This window comes from Anolis sagrei, chromosome 3, assembly GCF_037176765.1.
Source record: "Anolis sagrei isolate rAnoSag1 chromosome 3, rAnoSag1.mat, whole genome shotgun sequence".
Lineage (NCBI taxonomy): Eukaryota > Metazoa > Chordata > Lepidosauria > Squamata > Dactyloidae > Anolis > Anolis sagrei.
Genome location: NC_090023.1, coordinates 251914345 through 251937301, shown reverse-complemented (window position 1 = coordinate 251937301; position 22957 = coordinate 251914345). Strand labels below are relative to the sequence as shown.

General features: G+C 41.7%; 2 protein-coding genes across 5 annotated transcripts in view; one reads left to right on the top strand and one right to left on the bottom strand.

Annotated features, from left to right (window-relative positions):
• PRKCI (protein kinase C iota) overlaps positions 1–12011 on the bottom strand; it is a 48451-nt gene extending 36440 nt beyond the window's left edge. Inside the window, 3 exon segments of the mRNA XM_060767535.2 lie at positions 11683–11864; positions 11866–11912; positions 11915–12011. Of these exon segments, the coding sequence (XP_060623518.2) occupies positions 11683–11864; positions 11866–11912; positions 11915–11996 (311 nt within the window). The 5' untranslated portion in view covers positions 11997–12011.
• A 2937-nt stretch (positions 12012–14948) lies between these two features.
• The window catches only part of PHC3 (polyhomeotic homolog 3), a 63016-nt gene continuing 55007 nt past the window's right edge, over positions 14949–22957 (top strand). For 3 of the 4 annotated variants that reach the window (XM_067466044.1, XM_060767536.2, XM_060767538.2), the window contains exons 1-3: positions 14949–15011; positions 17750–17900; positions 20339–20497. In XM_067466044.1, coding sequence (XP_067322145.1) covers positions 17772–17900; positions 20339–20497 — 288 coding nt within the window. In that variant the 5' untranslated portion in view covers positions 14949–15011; positions 17750–17771. The remainder of the gene's footprint in view (positions 15012–17749; positions 17901–20338; positions 20498–22957) is intronic. The other variant, XM_060767537.2, reaches the window with a different exon arrangement.

Below are 22957 nucleotides of genomic sequence, written 5' to 3'. Positions count from 1 at the left end.
TAAAAGGAATACAAAGGAAAACCTCCTCTGAAGAAATCTTGCAACGAAAGTGGTTTGATAGTTGCCATAAGTTGAAGATGATTTCAAGATATGTAACAATAACATTGATAGGAATGGATCTGGAGTTAGACCTGAATTAGTTGTACTTCCATCACTACACATTTTAATAATGTTAGAATAAGCTGAGCAACTACCAATCACCTTGGTGTCAATACCAAGAGAGCTTCAAGGTTCTGTCTTGGACCCAGTGTTGCTCAACATAAAATCAGAGTTGAAAAGGGCCTTATGGACTGTGGGGTCTAACTCATTTTTATGAATGATTTAGATGATGAGATATAAGATATGCATATCAAGGCATGTGGATGCGAGATCAATGGATACAAGGTATTCCAGCTTATATTTTGGAGGAAGGATCTGCAACTTCTAGGTATTCCTTGTGTAAGAAAACCCTATGAAATTGATGGGGTCATCTGAGTCAATAAGCAACTAAAGTACATGCACAAGGCATCTAAAGTACACACATACATACATGCAATAGTTCTACGCATGATATTCCTTTCTGGCTCCAAGAGAATGCAGTGGAGCCATATTTGTGAAGAGCATACAGCAGCAGGCAGGACTGAGCAATGGACACTAGTTCTTCCTTACACTTTAGGGAGCAGTGATTCCTAAAAGGAGGAAGTAACAAACAACACACAGGTGGCAGGGAATCTTCCATAATTTCCTTTGGAATCCTGGGTAAAAGGAAAATGGCATTAAGTGGAAGGTAACTAAAAAAGGGTGTATCTTCCAATAATTAGCTCCAAGGATGCTCAAGTATAGCTATCTTCTCATATTGTTTTATCAACCTGTTTAAGTTGCTAAGTAGAATAGTTTGTGGTCCAACATGGCAAAAGCTGGTGCCTTTTCTGGAGAAAGCTTATTTTTAACTTCTAACACGTCAAAGTGGTCTCTATATATCAAGGAACATGAGGGTGAAAATTAACATAAATGATTTACAAAGGTAGCAGATCCCAACAGAATGTTTACTCAAACTCTTTCCCATTTTATAAATTTAGTGTTACGCTTCTTCCTTATAGCCTGAGGTTTTACAATATAAAGTCATCAAGGACATGAACTGTCTCACATTCTAGAGTCACAGGATCAAACTACCTGGCCGCTATCTTTATTTGAATTCCAGAGGCCTAAAAAGAACAAGCTCAGCACTCATCTGTAAAGTTTCGGTGTGTGTACGAGGGGAGGGAAGTATGAACTGAAAGGCCTTAGACAAATGCCTATTTAATGAGCAAGCTTAGCTAACCAGGAACCTACAGGATATACGGATCTCTGCCTCCTGCCTGCATCATTCCACCAGCTGCGTGGTGAAATATGACACTGTGGGAAGAGGTTCACTGAGCACAACCCCATCCAGCTGCCACTTACCATTGTTTGGGGGGAAGGAGTATGCAATCTTTTTTTTTTTTTTTTGGCAAAACAGCTACCAAAACCAGGCAAGAATGTTCTGCCACACATACATTTTCCTCAGAAAAACTGTGAGCAGATAAAACATCAAGAATTATAACACAATTTCAAGGTCAGCAGCATTTATTCTTTAATTTAAAATGTGTGACCAACCATTTTTTTAAAAAGTTAATTATTCTTAATGCAAATATCTTTTTAAAAGTTATTTTTAAAAAGGTATTTTCTTAAAAGGGCTGTTCTTCTTTCACAAAACAAAATACCTTTGCAAAAGATTGTACCTGCATGAACACGTCATAAGAATGTCCCTTTTCAGAAAGAATGCTTATCTATCCCTTCAAAAAAAAAGTCAAGTCTCTTTGTAGACTTTGTTAATAATTACATTTAAACTTGGAGGTAACGGCAGTGAAAGACATAAAGAATCTTACAAATCACTGAAAGTTGCTAGCAAGCTAAACAGTTGATATATATTTTCATAATGACTGCAGTTGCAAAAAAGACTGAATACAATCCATGCATTTACTTTGTTGGCAAGTTGTTAAATGCAAGGATGCTAACATAAAATAATGGTGATGGAGAAAAGGGAGCAAGACTATTCTCTCCTTACCACACAATTGTTTTTTATCATGCATTAGAGCAGGCATGGGCAAACTTCAGCCCTCCAGATGTTTTGGACTTCAACTCCCACAATTCTTAACAGCCATCTACCGGAATTGTGGGAATTGAATTCCAAAATACCTGGAGGGCTGAAGTTTGCCCATGTCTTCATTAGTGTCTTCATATTTAATTGATTAAACAGACTGCCACAGAACTTTTGATTAGCATTAGCCAAAGCAACTATAAGAAGGATGTAGAAAGTGAGTCTCCAGAAGCCAAAAGTCAGAATGCATACTAGCTAAGCAGAAGACTTAGCTCCTAGATCCTAGAGAAAGTAAAGCTTCCAAGCCTACTTCTGACTTCCTTGATTTGCTGAGTTCCTTGAGTTTCATCCTAAAACTACAACAAAATGCCCCACGATGCGCACAAATGAAGCAACGTTCCCTTACCAGACCTTCAATGTCTTCAACCACATATTGGCCCAAAATGACAACTTGAAGAGATATGTGTGGGTATAGGCCACACGTTTGAGAAAATTGGCCCCTTTCTCCCTGCACAGTTGCCTATACTTGTTCTACGTATAAGTAACATATGACCTTTTATGTGACCAATGACTGAGCTGTATTGACTGTGTGTATGAGACAAACATGATGTGAAGCATCCCAACATCTTGATACACACAATCCCAAAACATGCAAGGGAAGGTTGCACAAAATGCTCAGGGATTTCAAATAACTATTTGATCTTTCTCCGAAAAGGTTTGTCATAGGAAATGTAACTAGCCCCTTGTGTTACTGTAAGTGACAATCCAGAGAATGTGATACACATTCAACAGTCCTACCTAGTTAAGATGTCATAGATATATTTATTCTGCCATAGCTGATCAAACTCTAAGTTACATCTTTATTGTAAGAATTCTAGAGTTTTTCAAACCTATCCAAGGTTATCAATAAAGGTCATAAAAGTAAGCTGTTGGACAAGGATGTAGTTCTGTCAGGTGCGAGCATAGAATATCATTATAGATTGATGAAATTGGTGAACTCGTCCTGTATAATATAGACGTACTTTTAGCTAGTATCTACATCCAAAGATGAAAGAGAATAAACTTGATGCTTCCTCTTAGTGTGCTTTGTTTATTTCTTGTTTTCAACAGCTACATTTTTAACTAGCCTTAGTTTTATGGATGTAACGATAGATTTATGGTTTAAATGATAGGGCAGATTTGATTTATGTATATATTTGTAGTTTTTAAACTGTTTTAAGCCACCTTCAGCCACAGACTGGAAAAAAGAGGAGGATATAAATAGAAAAGCATTAGCATTATTTACATATTCAGAAACTGTGCAACTAGTATGGTAGAAAACACTAACAGAGCCTCAGGAAAGGCAATCCAAAATTTTACAAGAACTAGCTCAGGTGCTTCCCCCTTTGTCACATCTTTATTTTGATTACTACTCACAATCCAAATAACTAACTCTCATCTTCAATGTTATTTCCCTTTAACCCATTAATAAGATATACTCCACTTTCCAGGAGACTGAAGGTTTATTGATTTATTTATTTGCCATACTTGTACCCTGACCTTTTCTATCCCGACAGGGGGTCTCAAGATGGCTTACTATGGTGCAACGTTGTGCTTCAACACAATCATCTAAACATTTTAAAAATGACAACATATTAAACACAGTTAAAACAGATATAAAAGTTAAAACTTTAGAAAACACACCATCCAAGTTCATGGTCAATTGCACAAGGTTTCGTTTCAAAAATACTGCACTGCCTTAGTTTCCAAAGGCCTGCTCACAGAGCCAGGTTTTGACTCTTTTCCTAAACGCTAATCAGGAGGGAGTTGTACTGATGTCGCTAGGGAGAAAATTCCATAACAGAGGGGCTACCACTGAGAAGGCCCTGTCTCACGTCCCTGCCAGCCGCGCTTGTGAGGTTGGCGGGACCGAAAGCAGGGTCTTCCCAGCAGATCTTAATCTACATGCTGGTTCGTAGGGGACGATAGGTTCGGACAGGTAGCCTAAGTCAGAACTGTTTAGGGCTTTATAGGCTAAAGCCAGCACTTTGAATTGTGCTCAGTAGGAAACTGGCAGCCAGTGGAGCTGACACAAAAGGGGAGCTGTGTGCTCCCTGAAGGACAAATGTGTACATCATGCACTATTACTTTTAAAAGAATGAATATAAGTAAAGGAAGTGAGAGAGAAGAAAACATGTTTGTATTGCTTTTAAGATGGCCTATATATTAATTTCGGCACGGGTATTTACTGTACTTCCTCAAGCATCTTAAATTCCTGATAAATATGCAATTAAAAAGTCTGGCAATAGAATTATAGACTGGATTTCAGTGCAATGCCAATAACAAACAAAAAAGGGTTACATCAAAGCCTAGTCATTTTAATACTTGAAAGTGAATAGAGTTACCTACTAGTTATCTCTGAAATGTGAATGCAGTGCATTTGATACTTTGCATCCTCTGATTCAATCATGGCTTGAAAATTTTCAGCCACCCAAAAAATTTATTCATTTTGCCATTTCCTTTTAAGGGACATAATTTTGCTATAACTCGTGCGCCAACTGCGCCCGTACCTTGGGAAGTCTGACTTGGCCACGGTAGTCCACGCTCTGGTTACATCCCGTTTAGACTACTGCAACGCTCTCTACGTGGGGTTGCCTTTGAAGACGGCTCGGAAGCTCCAACTAGTCCAACTTTCGGCAGCCATGATACTAACAGGAGCGGAGCGCAGGGAGCATACCACTCCTCTGCTGCGCCAGCTCCACTGGCTGCCGATCTGCTACCGGGCTCAATTCAAAGTGCTGGCGTTGGCCTTTAAAGCCCTAAACGGTTCTGGCCCAAGTTACCTATCCGAACGTATCTCTGCCTATCAGCCCGCCAGGACCCTGAGATCTTCTGGGGAGGCCCTGCTCTCTATCCTGCCTGCTTCACAGGTGTGGCTGGCGGGGACGAGAGACAGGCCCTTTTCTGTGGTGGCCCCTCGGCTGTGGAACGCCCTTCCCATGGAGGTAAGATCAGCCCCCTCGCTAATGGTGTTCCGAAGAAGATTAAAAACTTGGATGTTCGAACAGGCATTTGGTTAATCAGTGCAATGAATGTGACGATTACAGGAATGGAAATATGGACGACGAATTTGGATCATGACTCTAGTTATGAGAAGCATTGTGTTGTTGTTGTTATGTAATACTGTATATTGTGCTTTTGCGTTTTAAATTGTATATTGTGACCGATTTTACCCTTGTTGTAAACCACGTTGAGTCGCCGGTTAGGATGAGAAACTGCGGTATACAAGTAAAGTAAATATATATATATATATATAATGGAATTTGAGCACCCACAGATTTTTATATCCATGGGAGGAGAGGGGCTGAAACCAAATCCCAGTGGATACCAATGCACTCTGCTTTCCTGAAGATGGACCTCATTACACTAGAACATGGATCCACTAAATCTAGTTTCTGCCTCCTGCAGAATTCTGGGACTTGTAGTTTAGGGAGGGGCCTTTCAGCAGCTCAGAATTCTGCAGAAGGCAGAAACCGGATTTAAAGTGGATCCATGCTCTGGCGTGATTAGGCAGACACTTTCTTCCTGAAGGTAGTGATTTTCTTAAAAAGAAAGCTTTACTGAACAACCTATTAATACACATAGTGAGCTAAGAAACTAGTACCGATTTTCAAACTTTTGCTAATCAGCCCTCTGTATCCATGGATTCTACATCCACAGATCCCATCAAACACAGCTTGAAAATATTCCTGGAACAAATCTGGAATTTACTATTTTCAGGTCAAAGATTGATTACACCTTGGAGACTGAAGCACTATGAAATTCTCTTTCTGGTGTTGCCATTTGTAACATCAAATTTGGGTCAACTTTCTTGCACTGAAATTGTCCTATATGTTTTGCTAGCAGATATATCATTGGAAGATTAACAAGTCAATGCTCCCCTGATGCTGTGAGTGGCATTAGTAGGATATGAAATGCAGCTGCAAGAATAGATAACTGTATTTAGATCTGAGGCTTATACACTACCAGTGCATCCGAGAGGGGCTTTAATCCAGGACAACTCATGCTACAATATAAAGCAGTTAGTCGTAATGGTGCTGTAAGACCCTTTATCCATTCACCTTCATTTATAGTGAAACAGTCCAACATAGCTCTTTGAAAATTCCAAGTATAAACCATAAGCAAAGGACCACAAAACATTTCACAATGCATAGATGCTTAATACCTGTCTACACTCCTAAATTTGCTCAATGCTCATTGTTTCAACTTTTGGTCCTTCCTTACTTTCACGAAGCCTCATAGTTTACATACTCCTACAGCTTTGCTGTGATTCATTTTTAAATTCTGATTTGGCAGACACCCTAAAAACAGGCTTCTCACTCATAGATTCCTGCTCCACTCCCACACAGGAATACAACATTCCCATGCCAGTTTGCACTACACAAACATTTTTCTCTCTTAATATTTCAAATCATAGGCATCTTTCTGACCAGTAGTGCTCACCTAACTTAGCTCCCACTCCAGAGGATGATTATTTGCTGCTAGGGGTAAGAAAACATACCTTTGCACATCCCTTTCCCCTTTGTAGTTACAGCCATGGTGCCTACCTCATATCTCCATTATTCTCATGCCAATACAAAGCCTCCGATAATAATCCCAAGGATCAATCCCTCCATAAAGACATCCGACATCAGTTGCAAGGCCTAAACTTTGCCATACATATACCACCACATCAGCTACAAGGGTAAGCATCACCATACAGCCAATCTATATCAACCACTCATATTTTTGTAAAATTTGCATTCACCGAACTAGCATTCTCTTTACCATAAAGTGTGGTTCTTCCTATGTTTTCCTAAGCCAATCACCCCTTAAAGGAGGGATGGACAATATGCACCAAAAGAGAACTGCATGGACTGGCAAATACCTACCATGTAACCCATTTCTTTCATGTTAGAGTATAACATCCAGAAACAAGAATAAGACATCACAACCTGTCAAGTATCCCTTTTTCAAAACAGCTGTCAATCTTAAACTGGACATGAAAGCAACAATCTCTACCACTGATCACCTCCCCAAGGTCATGGTGGTTGCATGTAACTGAAGAGTTAATAACTATTTAGCGGGCAATATCATTTACAGGAGGTCTGTCTGTGCATTCAAGTCACTGCTTAATTATAGTGGCCCCATGGATTTTATAGGGTTTTCTTAGTCCCCTTCCACACAGCCGTGTAAAATCCACATTGAACTGGATTATATGGCAGTGTGGACTTAGATAATCCAGTTCAAAACAGGTTTTCTGGATTATCTTCTTTTGATATTCTGGGTTATATGGCTGTATGGAAGAGCTCTTAGTCAAGGACTACTCAGATGATTTCCACAGTTCCTTCCTCTGAAATTGAGCCTACAGCAAAAGCCTCAATACCCTGAGGGTACCAGATCCCTCCTGATCTTGGAAACTAAGGGCCCTTTCCAGACAGTCCCTATATCCCAGGATCCGATCCCAGGTTTTCTGCTTTAACCTGGATTATACAAGTCCCCACTGCCAGATAATCTGGGATAAACAGAAACATCTATGACATCATCATAAGTTGACCTTGATTTGGAACATATACAGGCAAAACACTTCTTCAACAGGTGAAGGTTAATTACTCCTTGCCTAAGAAACCTCTAAGAAACCCATGGGTTGTTATTAGAGGAAGTCTAAATCCATTTAAATCCAGGTGGTAAACACGAGTTCTGCTGGTGAAACAGGGATGCATTTATACCGGGCATGGGCCAACTTGGGCCCATGCAGGTGATGATTGTGGGTATGAGTGACTATGAGTGTCAGTTATTCCTGTTAAATGAGGCAGCAATCTTATATATGCAAGATCTTTCTGTCTTCAACCTCAATGGCTGTATGCAACTCTATCCTTTTCTACTAGTTATTCTGATTCCTTTTGGAGAAAAAGACACCACTGCTGTATTTATTATTTATTTACCCTATTTATATTCAGCCTTTCTCTACCCCAAAGGGGACTCAAGGCAGCTTTACATTTAGGCAACTATTCAATGCCTTTGGACAACATACCGTTAGAATACATTTGTGTTAAAATTTAAAATTAACATTAAGGTACATTAAAACATATAAAAACATTGAATTCACTGTTGTTGTCTTGTTGTTTTTATACTGTTTAATATTGTTTTATACTGTTTTATATTATTATTATTATACTGCCGTTAAATTGTGTATTTATGTTTTTGATGTGGATGCCGATTTGTTAGCCATCCCGAGTCCCTCTGCGGAGGTTGAGATAGGACGGGATATAAAGGCCCGAAATAAATAAATAATAAAAATCACACCACCCACAATTGTAATCCAAGGCTGTTCCAACAATTATTGCACATATTCCTTAGCTGTTATTGCGCTATAGTTAATCTCCAAAGGCTTGATCCCAAAGCCAGGTTTTTACTTTCCTTCTGAAGGCCAAGATGGAGGGGGCTGTTCTAATATCACTGGGCAGGGAGTTCCACAGCTGAGGGGCCACTACTGCGAAGGCCCTGTCCCTCGTCCCCACAAGTTGCACCTGCAAAAGAGGTGGAGTGAGAGCAGGGCCTCCCCATGTGATCTTAATCTCTGAGGTGGTTTATAGAAGATACATTCGGACCGGTAAGCTGAGCCCGAACTGTTTAGGGTTTTATAGGCTAAAGCCAGCACTTTGAATTGTGCCTGGCAGTAAACTGGTAGCCAGTGGACATTACAGGGGGGTTGCATGCTCCCTGTACACCACTCCAGTGAGCAACCTGACTGCTGTCCGTTGGACCATTTGAAGCTTCCACTTGAACAGTCTTCAAAGGCAACCCCACGTATAGTGTATTGCAGTAATCTATTTGGGATGTAATTTCCTGGTTCTCAGCCCACAGTAAAAGAGAGAAGTCAAAGCTCTTTGAGGGGAAGGAACAAGCCATGCATCAAATGTGCGTCAGTTGCACCCGTACCTTGGGAAGTCTTGGCCACAGTGGTCCACGCTCTGGTTACATTCCAAATAGATCACTGCAATGCACCTTCCATGAGGTTGCCTTTGAAGACTGTTCGGAAGCTCTGACTAGTCCAAAGGACAGCAGCCAGGTTGCTCACCTGAGCGGCATATAGAGAGCATACAACCCCCCTGTTACCTCAACTCCACTGGCTACCAGTTTGCTGCCAAGCACAATTCAAAGTGCTGTCTTCAGCCTTAAAAGCTCTGAACGGTTCTGGCCCAGCTTACCTGTCTGAACATATCTCCTGCTATGAACCATCGCGAAATCTAAGATCGATGGGAGAGGCCCTGCTCTCGGTCCCACCAACCTCACAAACACGACTGGTGGAGACGAAAGCCATTATATTGCCCCCCCCCCTTATCCTTTAGAATGAAAATCAAAACCTGGCTATGGGAACAAGCGTTCGAACAGTAGAGGCAGCAATTTAGAATGAGACCCAATTTGTGTGAGTGACAATGGACTGACCTGGACTATGATTTCAAACCTGCGTGATTTACATAATGTTTTAGTAATTTTAAAGCATTAACAAATTGTTTTAATTGTTTTTTAATCATTTATTACTGTTGCTGGCATTGAATGAATGCCTGTTGTGAAGCCTCCCTGAGTCTCTCTACAGGGGTGAGAAGAACTGGTTACAAATATGTAAAATAAATAAATGGATGTGCTTTGAATCATGAAATTAAGAGACTGTGGATATAGCTTCATGATGAAGCTGCCTTGCGTCCAATTTTGGGAGAAAGGCAAGTTATAATTGTGTTTTAAGGCATCGAATCATTGCCTGTATGTAAAGCCACCTTGAGTCCCCTCTAGGGTGAGAAAGGCGAGGTAGTAATGTCACAAATAAATAAATATAATTATAATATTACGAATCACTGATGAATAGCAGATGTCAGTTTGATCTGTTGATTTTTGTAAATGTTATAAATTCTGACCTTTAAATTCCCCACAAAAAATGCATTCCTAACTGTACCATGGGATTTTCGGGGTCTGTACCTGGCATGGGCAAACGTCAGCCTTCCAGGTGTTTTGGACTTCAACTCCCACAATTCCCTAACAGCGTACCCGGTGGCGCAGTGGGTTAAACCCCTGTGCCAGATAACTGAAGACCAACAGGTCGGAGGTTTGAATCCAGAAAGAGTGCAGATGATCTCCCTCTGTCAGCTCCAGCTCCCCATGCGGTGACATGAGAGGATGGTAAAACATAGAATCAAAGAGTTGGAAGAGACTTCATGGGCCATCCAGTCCAACCCCCTCCCAAGAAGCAGGAATATTGCATTCAAATCACCCCTGACAGATGGCCATCCAGCCTCTGTTTAAAAGCTTCCAAAGCTTCCATGATTCAAAGCACATCAAAACATCTGGGCGTCCCCTGGGCAACATCCTTGCGGATGGCCAATTCTCTCATACCAGAAGCAACTTGCAGTTTCTCTTTTTTAAATTTTTTTTATTATGCATATATATATACAGTATATTCTGGCGTATAAGACTACTTTTTAACCCAAGAAAATCTTCTCAAAAGTCAGGGGTCGTCTTATACGCGGGTGTAGTCTTATGCATGGGAGTCGTCTTAATTCTATATTTTAACTGGAAAAGTTGGGGGTCGTCTTATACACCCAGTCGTCTTATAAGCCAGAATATACGGTGGTATACAGCGAAAGTGGGGAAAACATAAAATTAACATAAATTGCAGTTTCTTCAAGTCACTCCTGACATGACAAAAAAACAAACAAAAGACCAAAAATAAACTGGTATATACATATACACTGATGATCCTGCCCTATAATACACTGGTTGTTTAATGAATGGAAGCTTTGGGGAGATAAAGCGGGGTATAAATAAATATGATCATCATCATCGGGTTGTTGTAGGTTTTTTTGGGCTATATGGCCATGGTCCAGAGGCATTCTCTCCTGACGTTTCGCCTGCATCTATGGCAAGCATCCTCAGAGGTAGTGAGGTTTTGCCCAAAGACCGTTGCATTCATTACCTGGCTATTAGTATTGTTGTTCCTTAAATAACCAATTCAACTGGAAATACTATGCCCCATGCAATGGTCCTAGGTCAAAACCTCACAACCTCTGAGGATGCTTGCCATAGATGCAGGCGAAACGTCAGGAGAGAATGCCTCTAGACCATGGCCATATAGCCCGAAAAAACCTACAACAACCCAGTGATTCCGGCCATAAAAGCCTTCGACAATACATCATCATCCACATTGAATTGGATTATATCATCATCACTTTATTTCTTAATTTGTCGCTCTCCACCAAGGTGCTCCGAGCGACTTACAATTTAAAACAGTTTATACACAATATAAAACATTCAATTATATGGCAGTGTGGACTCAGATAACCCAGTTCAAAGCAGATATTGTGGATTATTGATATTCTGCGTTATATGCCTGTGTGGAAGGGCCCTGAGATACAGGAAGCTTTTCTCCATTGATATCCACTTGAGAAGCGCGGGTCCTGTGGCAGGGAGTTCCGCCGGTGAACCCAGGATGCTGTGTGGCAAGGAGCCTCGCCTTCCTTCCTTCCCTTTGTCCTTTTCCTTCCCTTTCCCCCTCAGAGCCTCTTCCTTACCCTTTGTAGTAAGCCTTGACGCGGACCTGGTGGGCGCCGTCCCCGCTCAGGCCCAGGCCTCCGCTTCCCCCTCCTCCTCCTCCGCCTCCGAGCCCCGGGTGAGACATGCTGCCGGTGCTGCTGCTCTGGCTCTCGCGCTGAGTCGGCATCGCCCCCTTCGCCTCGCCTCGCTCAGCCTGGCCCCGGCCCCGCCCCGGAGCTGCGGAAGAAGAAGAACGAGAGAGAAAGACAGCACCGCCTCCTTTCGCCGCGCCCCGGAAAGTGGGGGCGCTCGCGCCTAACGGCCGCCCTTTTAACGTACGTGCTTGCGTCATCACGCACGCCCGTCTCGAGCTGTCCCCTCGTGGACTCCTCCTCCTTCTTACCCTCTCTCAAACATCCCTCCCTCGTCTTCCCCCCTCCCCTCCTGAAAAGGAATATGGGACAAACCATTTCTCTGATTTGCGGGGAGGCGGGGGGGTCGGGAGAGAACACACCTCGGAATGAACCATTGGAGAGGTTATTTATTTATTTATTTGTCGTGTCAGAGCAACCAGTCCATTATATTACATTTCTAACAAAACAAAGCAAACAAACAGACAAAATACAAAACTTGTGAGTTTGGTAGTTGGTTAAATGTCCTTTGACCAGTATCTGGCCACTTGGGGTGCTTCTGGTGTTGCTGCAAGAAGGTCCTCCATGGTGCATGTGGCAGGGCTCAGGTTGCATTGCAGCAGGTGGTCTATAGTTTGCTCTTCTCCACACTCGCATGTCGAGGATTCCACTTTGTAGCCCTATTTCTGAAGGTTGGCTCTGCATCTTGTGGTGCCAGAGCAGTCTGTTCAGCGCCTTCCAAGTCGTCCAGTCTTCTGTGTGCCCAGGAGGGAGTCTCTCATTGGTTGAGGTGCTGGGTTTGAGCCTGCCACTTTTGGACTCTCACTTGCTGAGGTGTTCCAGCGAGTGTCTCTGTAGATCTTAGAAAACTATTTCTAGATTTAAATAGTTCACATGCTGGCTGATACCCAAACAGGGGATGAGCTGGAGATGTCTCTGCCTTGGTCCTTTCACTATTGGCTGCCACTTCCCGGCAGATGTCAGGTGGTGCAATACAGGCTAAGCAGTGTAATTTCTCCAGTGGTGTAGGGTGCAGACACCCCGTGATAATGCAGCATGTCTCATTAAGAGCCACATCCACTGTTTTAACATGGCGAGATGTGTTCCACACTGGGCATGCGTACTCAGCAGCGGAGTAGCACAGCGCAAGGGCAGATGTCTTCAGTGTATCTGGTTGTGATCCCCAGGTTGTGCCAGTCAGCTTTTGTATGATATTGTTTCTGGCACCCACTTTTTGCTTGATGTTCAGGCAGTGCTTCTTGTAGGTCTGAGCACGGTCCAGAGTGACTCCCAGGTATTTGGGTGCGCTGCAATGCTCCAGTGGGATTCCTTCCCAGGTGATCTTCAGAGCTCGGGATGCTTGTCTGTTCTTGAGATGAAAGGCACATGTCTGTGTTTTAGATGGATTAGGGATCAGCTGTTTTTCCCTGTAATAGGCAGTAAGAGCACCTAGTGCTTCAGAGGGCTTCTGTTCAACCATCTCAAAGCTCCCTGCTTGAGCGGTGATGACACGATCATCAACATAGATGAAACTAAGAGGAGAGAGGTAATTGGAGAGGTAGTGAGTGAGAAGAAGGAATAGAACGCGCCAAGACGTATGGGATAAACCATTCTTCTTGAGTTGTAAGGGGGAGGGGGGTTGTCACCTCGGAATGAACCATTGAGGACCGCGAAGGCGGGTTTCTTTTTAATAGGTAAAGAACAAAGAAGAAGGGTCTGTTTGGAATCAGAAGAAAACATATAAAACGACTTCTGCAAACTAGGAATGTTTTTATCTGAGCCGCATACCCATCTACTACCAGCCCCCAAAGAATCTAGTACACTACCATTCCCAGCAAATCCCAGGTCCTGCAGACTTCTGGGAAGTGTAGTTTCCAAACAATGTCTGTGTACACTGCACCACTTTAACTGCCATGGTTCAATGTTGTATGAAATCCTGGTAGTTCAAGTTTGCTGAGGCCCCAGCACTCTTTGGCAGAGATTGAGGTTCTGGGTTTGAGCCTGCCACTTTTGGACTCTTCCTTGCTGAGGTGTTCCAGCGAGTGTCTCTGTAGATCTTAGAAAACTATTTCTTGATTTAAGTCATTGATGTGCAGGCTGATACCCAAACAAGGGATGAGCTGGAGATGTCACTGCCTTGGACTTGGTCCTTTCACTATTGGCTGCTACTTCCCGGCAGATGTCATGTGGTGCTAAGCAGTGTAATTTCTCCAGTGGTGTGGGGCGCAGACACCATGTGATAATGCGGCATGTCTCATTAAGAGCCACATCTATTGTTTTAGTGTGGTGAGATGTGTTCCACACTGGGCATGCATACTCAGCAGCCAGGATTTCGTTTCGGAGGGGGCTGAATTTTTTTTCAGGGAGGGTTTGGGGGGGGGGGGCTGAGTTTCGGGGGGGGGGGGCTGAGTCTGAGTGAAAGAGGGTCTCGCCTAGCAAACCTTTTGTATCATTACCCCAATACCCCCATGCATATGGGATATATTGAGTATGGTGATCAGTCATGATATGAATAAACATAACAGTTTAAATAATGCACCAATAAGGACTTTTCACGAACCACCATGAAAATTTCGGGGGGGGGGGGTGAAGCCCCCCGAGGCCCCCCCCCCCCCGGCTACATGCCTCTCAGCAGCAGAGTAGCATAGCGCAAGGGCAGATGTCTTCACTGTGTCTGGTTGTGATCCCCAGGTTGTGCCAGTCCGCTTTCGTATGTTTCTAGCGCCCGCTTTTTGCTTGATGTTCAGGCAGTGCTTCTTGTAGGTCTGGATGGGTGTGTTGCAATGCTCCAGTGAGATTCGTAGGTATAAAATTCTAAATATGGAGAATGGCATGGACCATCCTGACTTTAGCTTCCAATGCTGACACTTCAGGACCTTCTCCAATTCTTCCCTATCTGCCCTTCCATGCACTGAGGAGTGTCTCCATTGTAGAATTAATGCACTTTGACACCACTTTAGCTGCAATGGTGAGGCATCTAACCCAGGCATGGGCAAACTTGAGCCCTCCAGGTGTTTTGGACTTCAACTCCCACAATGCCTAACAGCCTACGGCTGTTAGGCATTGTGGGAGTTGAAGTCCAAAACACCTGGAGGGCTCAAGTTTGCCCATGCCTGCTGTAGTCCAATAGAGGGAAAGGGCCATCACGTGACTTTGCGGGGGCGCATGCGCGGTGGCTGGCTGTGAGGGAGGCGCGAAGATGGCGGAAGCGGAGGGCGGCTGCTGAGCTCCGAGGGGTGAGAAGAAGGGCCTGAGGTGGTGGTTTGTGGTGGGCGGCCAGGGACGCCATTGCCGAAGGGAGGGAAGGAGGAAAGGCAGGAAGGAGGGCCATGGCAACGCCCCATTCCCTCTTTCCCTTTCCCTGTCTCCTTCTTTCCAATTGTAGCTTGAGGTTGGTTGTCTCTAACGCAGGGCCCTTCCACACAGCCATGTAACTCAGACTATCAAGCCAGACAGTCCACAAGATCTGCTTTGAACTGGGCTATTTAAGTCCACACTGCCATATAATCCAGTCCAACGTGGATGTTATACAGCTGTTTGGAAGAGGCCTAATTCTATTCTGCATTCATTCCACTTGGGCTGCCATGACAACATGCTATGGAATTCGGGTTTGTTGTTGAATGCCGTCTGCACTATAGAAATAACTCAGCTTGGGCATCATTTAGTAATAATAAATACTCAATCATAGAATCAAAGAGTTGGAAGAGACCTCATGGGCCATCCAGTCCAACCCCCTGCCAAGAAGCAGGAATATTGCATTCAAATCACCCCTGACAGATGGCCATCCAGCCTCTGTTTAAAAGCCTCCAAAGAAGGAGCCTCCACCACACTCCGGGGCAGAGAGTTCCACTGCTGAACAGCTCTCACAGTCAGGAAGTTCTTCCTCATGTTCAGATGCAATCTCCTCTGCCATAACAAAACAGACAAACAACAAATCAGTCAACACAATCAATAAAACAACATCAATATAAACTTATAATAATTAACAAATAATAACCCAAAAGTAAAAAACTTAAATCAGGGGTCCTCAAACTTTTTAAACAGAGGGCCAGATCAGTGTCCCTCAAACTGTTGGAAGGCTGGATTATAATTTGAAAACAACAACAACATGAATTCCTATGCACACTGCATAGGAATCTCCCCTATGAACCATCAAGGTTGTTAAGATCTTCTGGAGGGGCCCTGCTCTCGGTCACACCACCTTCACAATCGCGTCTGGTGGGGACGAGGGACAGGGCCTTCTCGGTGATGGCCCCTTGGCTCTGGAACTCTCTCCCGTTGGAGATTAGATCTGCCCCTTCCCTCCTGACTTTCAGAAAGCTGGTAAAAACCTGGCTTTGGAATACAGCATTTGCAGAATGATGATCGAGTCAATAACGGCTGACCACACCGGCAGATGGTGATGAATTTGTGATTTTATTCTGACGACCTGGCTTTTGTAATTGTATGATATTGTATGATCTGTATTTTAATGTATTTTGTATTAATGTATTATGATGCTATTATGTTTACTATATTTGTGTTGAATTTTCTGCTGTTAGCCGGCCTGTGTCCCTCTTCGGAGGTCGAGAAGACCGGGTTATAAAAGCTCTAAATAAATAAATAAATCTCTTATTTGTAATGCAAAAAACACTTAAAAACAATACAATAATTAAAATGAAGAACAAATATAGCAAATATTAACTTATTAGTATTTCAATGGGAAGTGTGGGCGTGCTTTTGGCTGATGAGATAAGGTTGTTGTTGTTGTTGTTGTTGTTGTTGTGTGCTTTCAAGTCATTTCAGACAGGTTGACCCTGAGCGAGGGCTGGGTAAATGACCTTAGTTTGAGGACCGCTGACTTAAATAAACATATCATGTTGTACACATTTACCAACATAATAAAAAATGGAGCAGCTAAAATTCATTAAAATATGAAGTGGTTAAAACAGGACTAATACAAATCCCACTGATTCAATGGGCCTTGTCTAGTTGGGACTAAAGCCCCATCCACATAGCTGTAGAAAATCTGCATTGAATTGAATTATATGACAGTGTGGACTCAAATAACCCAGTTAAAAGCAGATATTGAGGATTATCACAATAATAATAATAGTAACAACACTTTATTTGTACCCTGCTACCATCTCCCCAAGGGACTCGGTGTGGCTTACATGAGGCCGAGGCCGAACACAACAATACAAGCAATAATCACAACAATACAAGCAATTAAAATAAGAACATAGACAATAGACATATAACATTATCAATAAGACAACATACAATTAAAACTGTGGGAAGGCCAAATGTAAAATTAAAATTGGAAATAGTGCTGAAACATGGACAAGGTGATAGTGGCGTTTGTGGAAAGACATACGAGCAGACCTAAAAAAATGTAAAGTGCATCCTTGATATTCTGGATTATATGGCTGTGTGGAAAGGCTCTTAGCTACTGAGTCCACTTCCATGCAGTTGAATAAAATCTGCCTTGATATGCTGGGATTGAGGGCTGTGTGGAAGGACCCTGGTTATCTGAGGGCCTTTCCACACAGCCCTATATCCTAGAATGCCAAAGCAGATAATCCCACAATATCTGCTTTGAACTGGGTTATCTGTCCACAGTCGGATAATGTGGGATTTTCTGCCATTATATTTTGAGATATAGGGGTGTGTGGAAGGGCCCTGGGTTATATAGCAGTGTGGACTCAGATAACCCAGTTCAAAGGAGATATTGTGGGATTTTTCTGCCTTAATTTTTCCTGGTATATAGGGCTGTGTGGAAGGGCTTCCTAAACCAGCTATTCTTGCTACAATATTGAATCAATATATAGGCAAGAGCATTAGATCGGTTCTCCTGCCCCAATATCCTCCGTACTAATGAAATTAACACAAAATCACTCAATGATTTTTTTTTGGCACAGAATGACCTTTTGAAAGAACTTGACCATGAGATGAAGCATTTAAATCATATCTGTCTGTACTTGTTTCTCCTCAGGTGGATCAATCCTTCCACAGCTATGGAGAATGAACTAAGCACAACCACATCTTCCACAAGCACAACAACCATAGCCACCACGTCTTCCCCTTCCCGTACACAGCCTCCTCAGATATCTGTTTATAGTGGGTCAGATCGACATGCTGTACAGGTATTTTTATACTTGATGTATAGCTATGTACATATTTGTGCTGAAAATAAATAATGAAAGTCAGGAGAACTGTAAAATTGCTGAGAATCGACAGGGATTGCAGGCATTTGAGTACTAAATACATTTACTATTTCAAGCTGGAAGAAATGTTATTTGCAGAGAACATTTGTCGCCATAACCATTTCTGCATTGCGAAATTCACCAGCAGCATCTTCAGATCTAACCAGGGAAATCCAAGAAATGGAGCTGACACCTAACTACCTGCTTCTGTCTGCAGTAACTGTTATACTTCTTTTTCTGTGCCCCCTCTTTGTCCTTATTTTTTTTAAATCTTTCTTTCCCTGTTTTTTTTTAACCTTATTTCTGTTTTCTCTACTTTGCCAATATAATGAAGCGCAAAGGCTTGCAGGATCCAAATGATGGCAGTGATAATGCTGTATTTCTTCAATTCTAAGGCATGCTTTTCTTCCCATATAAACACCTCTTAAAACTCAGAATCACAGTATATATAAATATATTCTCTCTATTTCTCTCTATATATGTATAGCTTTTTTCTGTTGATGTTACTGAAATTACTTTGCATCTTATATCAAATGAAATACGGTAATATTATTTGCCAGTTTCCATAGATGCTGTGTTCCCTCTGACATTAGTTAAAATTCACATAGTAGTTTCAAGAAAATGATTTTTCCCAAGAGCAGTTAATTTCGAGCAATTCCTGTTGTAATGCAAAGTTCTTTGGGGAGGGGGCAATCTTAAATGGGAATGAAGTCCCATTGTCTTCACTAAAGACCTGCTTCTATACTTGAGATGAAAACTGCTAGAACCTGTTTGTTGACATTGAATCATAGAATCACAGAGTTGGAAGAGACCTTGTGGGTCATCCAGTCCAACCCCTGCCAAGAAACTGGAAAATTGCATTCAAAGCATCCCCACAGATGTCCATCCAGTCTCTGCTTAAAAGTGTCCAAAAAAGAAACCTCCACCACAATCCAGGGCAGAGAGTCCCACTGCTGAACAACTCTCACCATTAGGAAGTTCTTCCTAATGTTCAGATGGAATCCCCTTTCCTGTAGTTTGAAGCCATTGTTCCACGTTCTAGTCTCCAGGGCAGCAGAAAACAAGCCTGTTCCCTTCTGCCTATGACTTTCCCTCACATCTTTATACATGGCTGTCATGTCTCCTCTCAGCCTTCTCTTCTGCAAGCCCAGCTCCTTAAGCTGCTCCTCATAGAGCTTGTTCTCCAGACCCTTGATCATTTTAGTCACACACCTCTGGGCGCATTCCAGCTTGTCAACATCTTCCTTCAATTGCAGTGCCCAGAATTGGACATAGTATTCCAGGTGTGGTCTGACCAAGGCAGAATAGAGGGGTAGCATGACTTCCATGGATGTAGAGACTAGCCTCCTTTTGATGCATTCCAAAATCCCATTGGCTTTTTTAGCCACTGTATGGCATTGTTGGCTCATGTTTAACTTGTTGTCCACGAGGACTCCTAGATTTTTTTCACACGTACATATGATATAAAGAATTTCCTCCTGATGTTTGAAAAAGAAACTGCAAATAAATATAAAGCTGTTCACCCTGCACTGTTTGTGAACATGTTCTGCCCCTTCGTTTCTCATCCAATCTCAGGTCTCTGCAGTCAAAGCCCAACCATCCTAAGCGCCACACTGCCTTTTGCTGTTTTACTATTGTATGACTGTTAACTAATCCTCATAAGTGAGGTGTTACGGCATGCGCTGTTGCTTTTGCAAATATTACATATATTTATATTAATGTCTCTCACGCATACATGAATGGATAAATATGGATGAACACTGTGACCTTTCTCTTTGGACTTTCCTTAAGGGACTGTCTTGATGAGTATCTGTAGTTTTGCTTCCCAAATTCTTTCCTCTCCAAATATAACAACAACACATAGTGAATGATTCCCCCCTGATTCTGCCTCCATTGTTTGTTTTTTCCTTGTTCATTTCCAAATGTTTTGGACTTCCTAGAAGCTAGTTCTTTGAAGAATAATGTATTTTTTTAAGATGAACCATGAGCATACTAACTATGTGATTTTCTTTGTTGAGAGTGGTCTTGTACAATATTACTTATATGTGGTAGAAGAATATGATATCACTTTGTTGATGGTGCTATGTATATTGAGTCCTAAGAAGTGGATTTTCTGTGGAAAGAATCCGACTGCATTGTCCAGGCTTAGGAGTGATTTATGACTGGCTACAGAGTTGGGCTGTTGATTCATATCTCCCATCCGTACCTTCCTAGTAAATACTTGGGATGTAAAAGCCTGTGTTCAAAAGTCATTCATGGAAGTACCAATGATGTGATTCATTGAAAATACAGTATTAATAATTGGTTGGTTGATGTGGTAGCATTTTAAAAAAACTTCTATGTTTTGCCACTATAACAATGTACTTAAAAACCCACAGGTTATTCAACAAGCCTTGCACCGCCCCCCTAGCTCTGCAGCTCAGTATCTCCAGCAGATGTATGCAGCTCAGCAGCAGCATTTAATGTTACAAACAGCTGCTTTACAACAGCAGCATTTAAGCAGCACTCAGTTCCAGAGTCTGGCCAGCGTACCACAGGTGAGACTGGGAAAGATTAGAAAATATTCATCTTCGAATTTATTGCCACAAAACATAAACATACAATAGGAGTTTGGCCTTAATATAGTGGCTTCCAGTCTCTCCCTTTTAACGCCTAGAATTGATCATCTGTTTCCTGAGAGATAACATAAGGATAAGGTCAACTTGGCAAGAGGGTGTTTCTCTATTTAGATAATGTTTACCCCATTCCTCTTAGGCCACATATACACTGAGCATTTAATGCAGTTCAATGCAAGCTTTAAACTGTGGTGGCTAGACAACAAAATGGAGGTGTAGGAAAGAAAGCCCCGAATACAGTCGGTGCTTTGCATTTTGTGTTATCATCACCTGGACTTCAAAGTGGTTACAAGATTTCCTATGTAATTTATTTACAGTATTTATATTCCGCCCTTCTCACCCCAGAGGGGACTCAGGGCGGATCACAGAACACATGTACGGCAAACATCCAATGCCACTTATACAATGACGAGACAGACAACAGATAGAGGAATATATATAGGTTTTTCCGATCTTTTAGCATCTTTGGAGGGTGTTGTCACACCATCTCCTTGCCAAAGAGCTTTCTTTGTTCGTAAACTTCCTCTTTTTTCTGATCAAAACGCCGTGCCTAAAATACCTCCCCACTTTAATGGGGTTCCTATTTATTTACTCACATTGTTGTTTTCAATCCGCTAGGTGGGCAGGGAGCTCGGCTGAAGGTCAGGAACTCACCCTGATCCGGGCTTCAAACTGTCAGCCTTTCAGTTGGCAAGATTGACTGCACCTGGTTATTAACCTGCTATGCTAAAGCCCGGCCCTGCATAATGACACCACTTTCTTTAATACTGTAATGGTGCTAAAGTGTGTACATTATTATTATTATTATTATTTAAAACGTTTATATCCCGATCTTCTCTACCTCCGCAGAGGGACTCAGACCTGCTGACAGCAAAGATTCAATTCTAACACTAAAAATCTAAAACATAATACATCAACATTAAATTACCAAATACATATAGGATAAATTACATAAAATTACATAAAAGCCATTTGCCAAGATAAAATCATGTCCAACTTAGTCCGTATATTCAGTCCATATATTGTGGTCAGTAACTTTGGTCGATTGCCGGTCACAGACATCATTCCACAAAAGCTTTGTTTCACAGCCAGGTTTTCACTAGCTTCCTAAAGGTCAGGAGGGAGGGGGCAGATATATATGTATACACATGCATACATATACACGTACATATACTGAAACATATACAAAAATACCTATCAGCCCAAAATTTATTATTTTGTTACATTAAAGCTGAGGAAATACTTTCCCATTAGGGAGCAAGAACCTGAGGCAATTTAGCTTTCAATCTAATTAGCATGATAGCTAAGAATCATGAGCCTGACTTGCTACTCAGCTTCTAATCAATTTCATAATTCATACCATCAGTTTCAATCTCATGCTGTATTCTTAACTGTGGCCATTCTCTAACATCAGTGCTTGTTTGTTTGTTTAATGCATTTCTGTGCCACTGTATGTGTAAATATTTCTGCGGGAGTTACAAAGTTTAACAAAGCAAAACAATAGAAGTGTGGAAGTAAGAGACAGAAACTGTTTTGTGTATGTATTACTCAAGGCAACTTGCAGTAATTAAAATAATATAAAACAGTAATATCAAAGAAAATGCTTGCATGACAGATAAAACACAATTTTCAGTTAAAATATTACTTGTAACATTAACTGTTCATGAGAACAGTAATCAATTTATTATATGTAGCTTTTTAGTTAACATTTGAATAATACATTTGATTAACTTTTATAGTTTTGAAATGATAGAGCAGAGTTTGTTTATTTATTTAATCTATAACATTTATATCCCACCCTTCTCACCCCGGAAGGGACTCAGAACAGCTTACAAGTTATATGTACATACAATATATTATTATTAGCATAGCACAATATTAGTATTATATATCACTATATTGTACCATATCACCATACTGCAATGTTATTAGTGATATTACATGTAATATATAATCTATAATTATTATATTGTGTTATTATTAGTATTATATAGTTTTAATGTTTTCTCCACAAACTGACTGAGAATAGGTTGTAGGGAAGAATATCAGAATACTTTGGAGCAATTGAGACCCCTTCTACACAGCTAAATAAAATCCCACATTATCTGCTTTGAATTGGAATATATGGCAGTGTGGACTCAGATAACCCAGTTCGAAGCAGATATTGTGAGATTTTCTGCCTTAATATTCTGGGTTATATGGCTGTGTGGAAGGGCCCGGAGAAATACATGTGTGTTGTTCTATACATCCAAGGAGGCTGTCAGAAGCTGGAAAAGAATAGAAAATCCTCAACTTGATCAGAGATTTCTTAACGGGCCTGTCTTGCATATCTAGGCCAAGATTATCAATCAAATATTAGCACAATATAGCTTTAATAAAGGA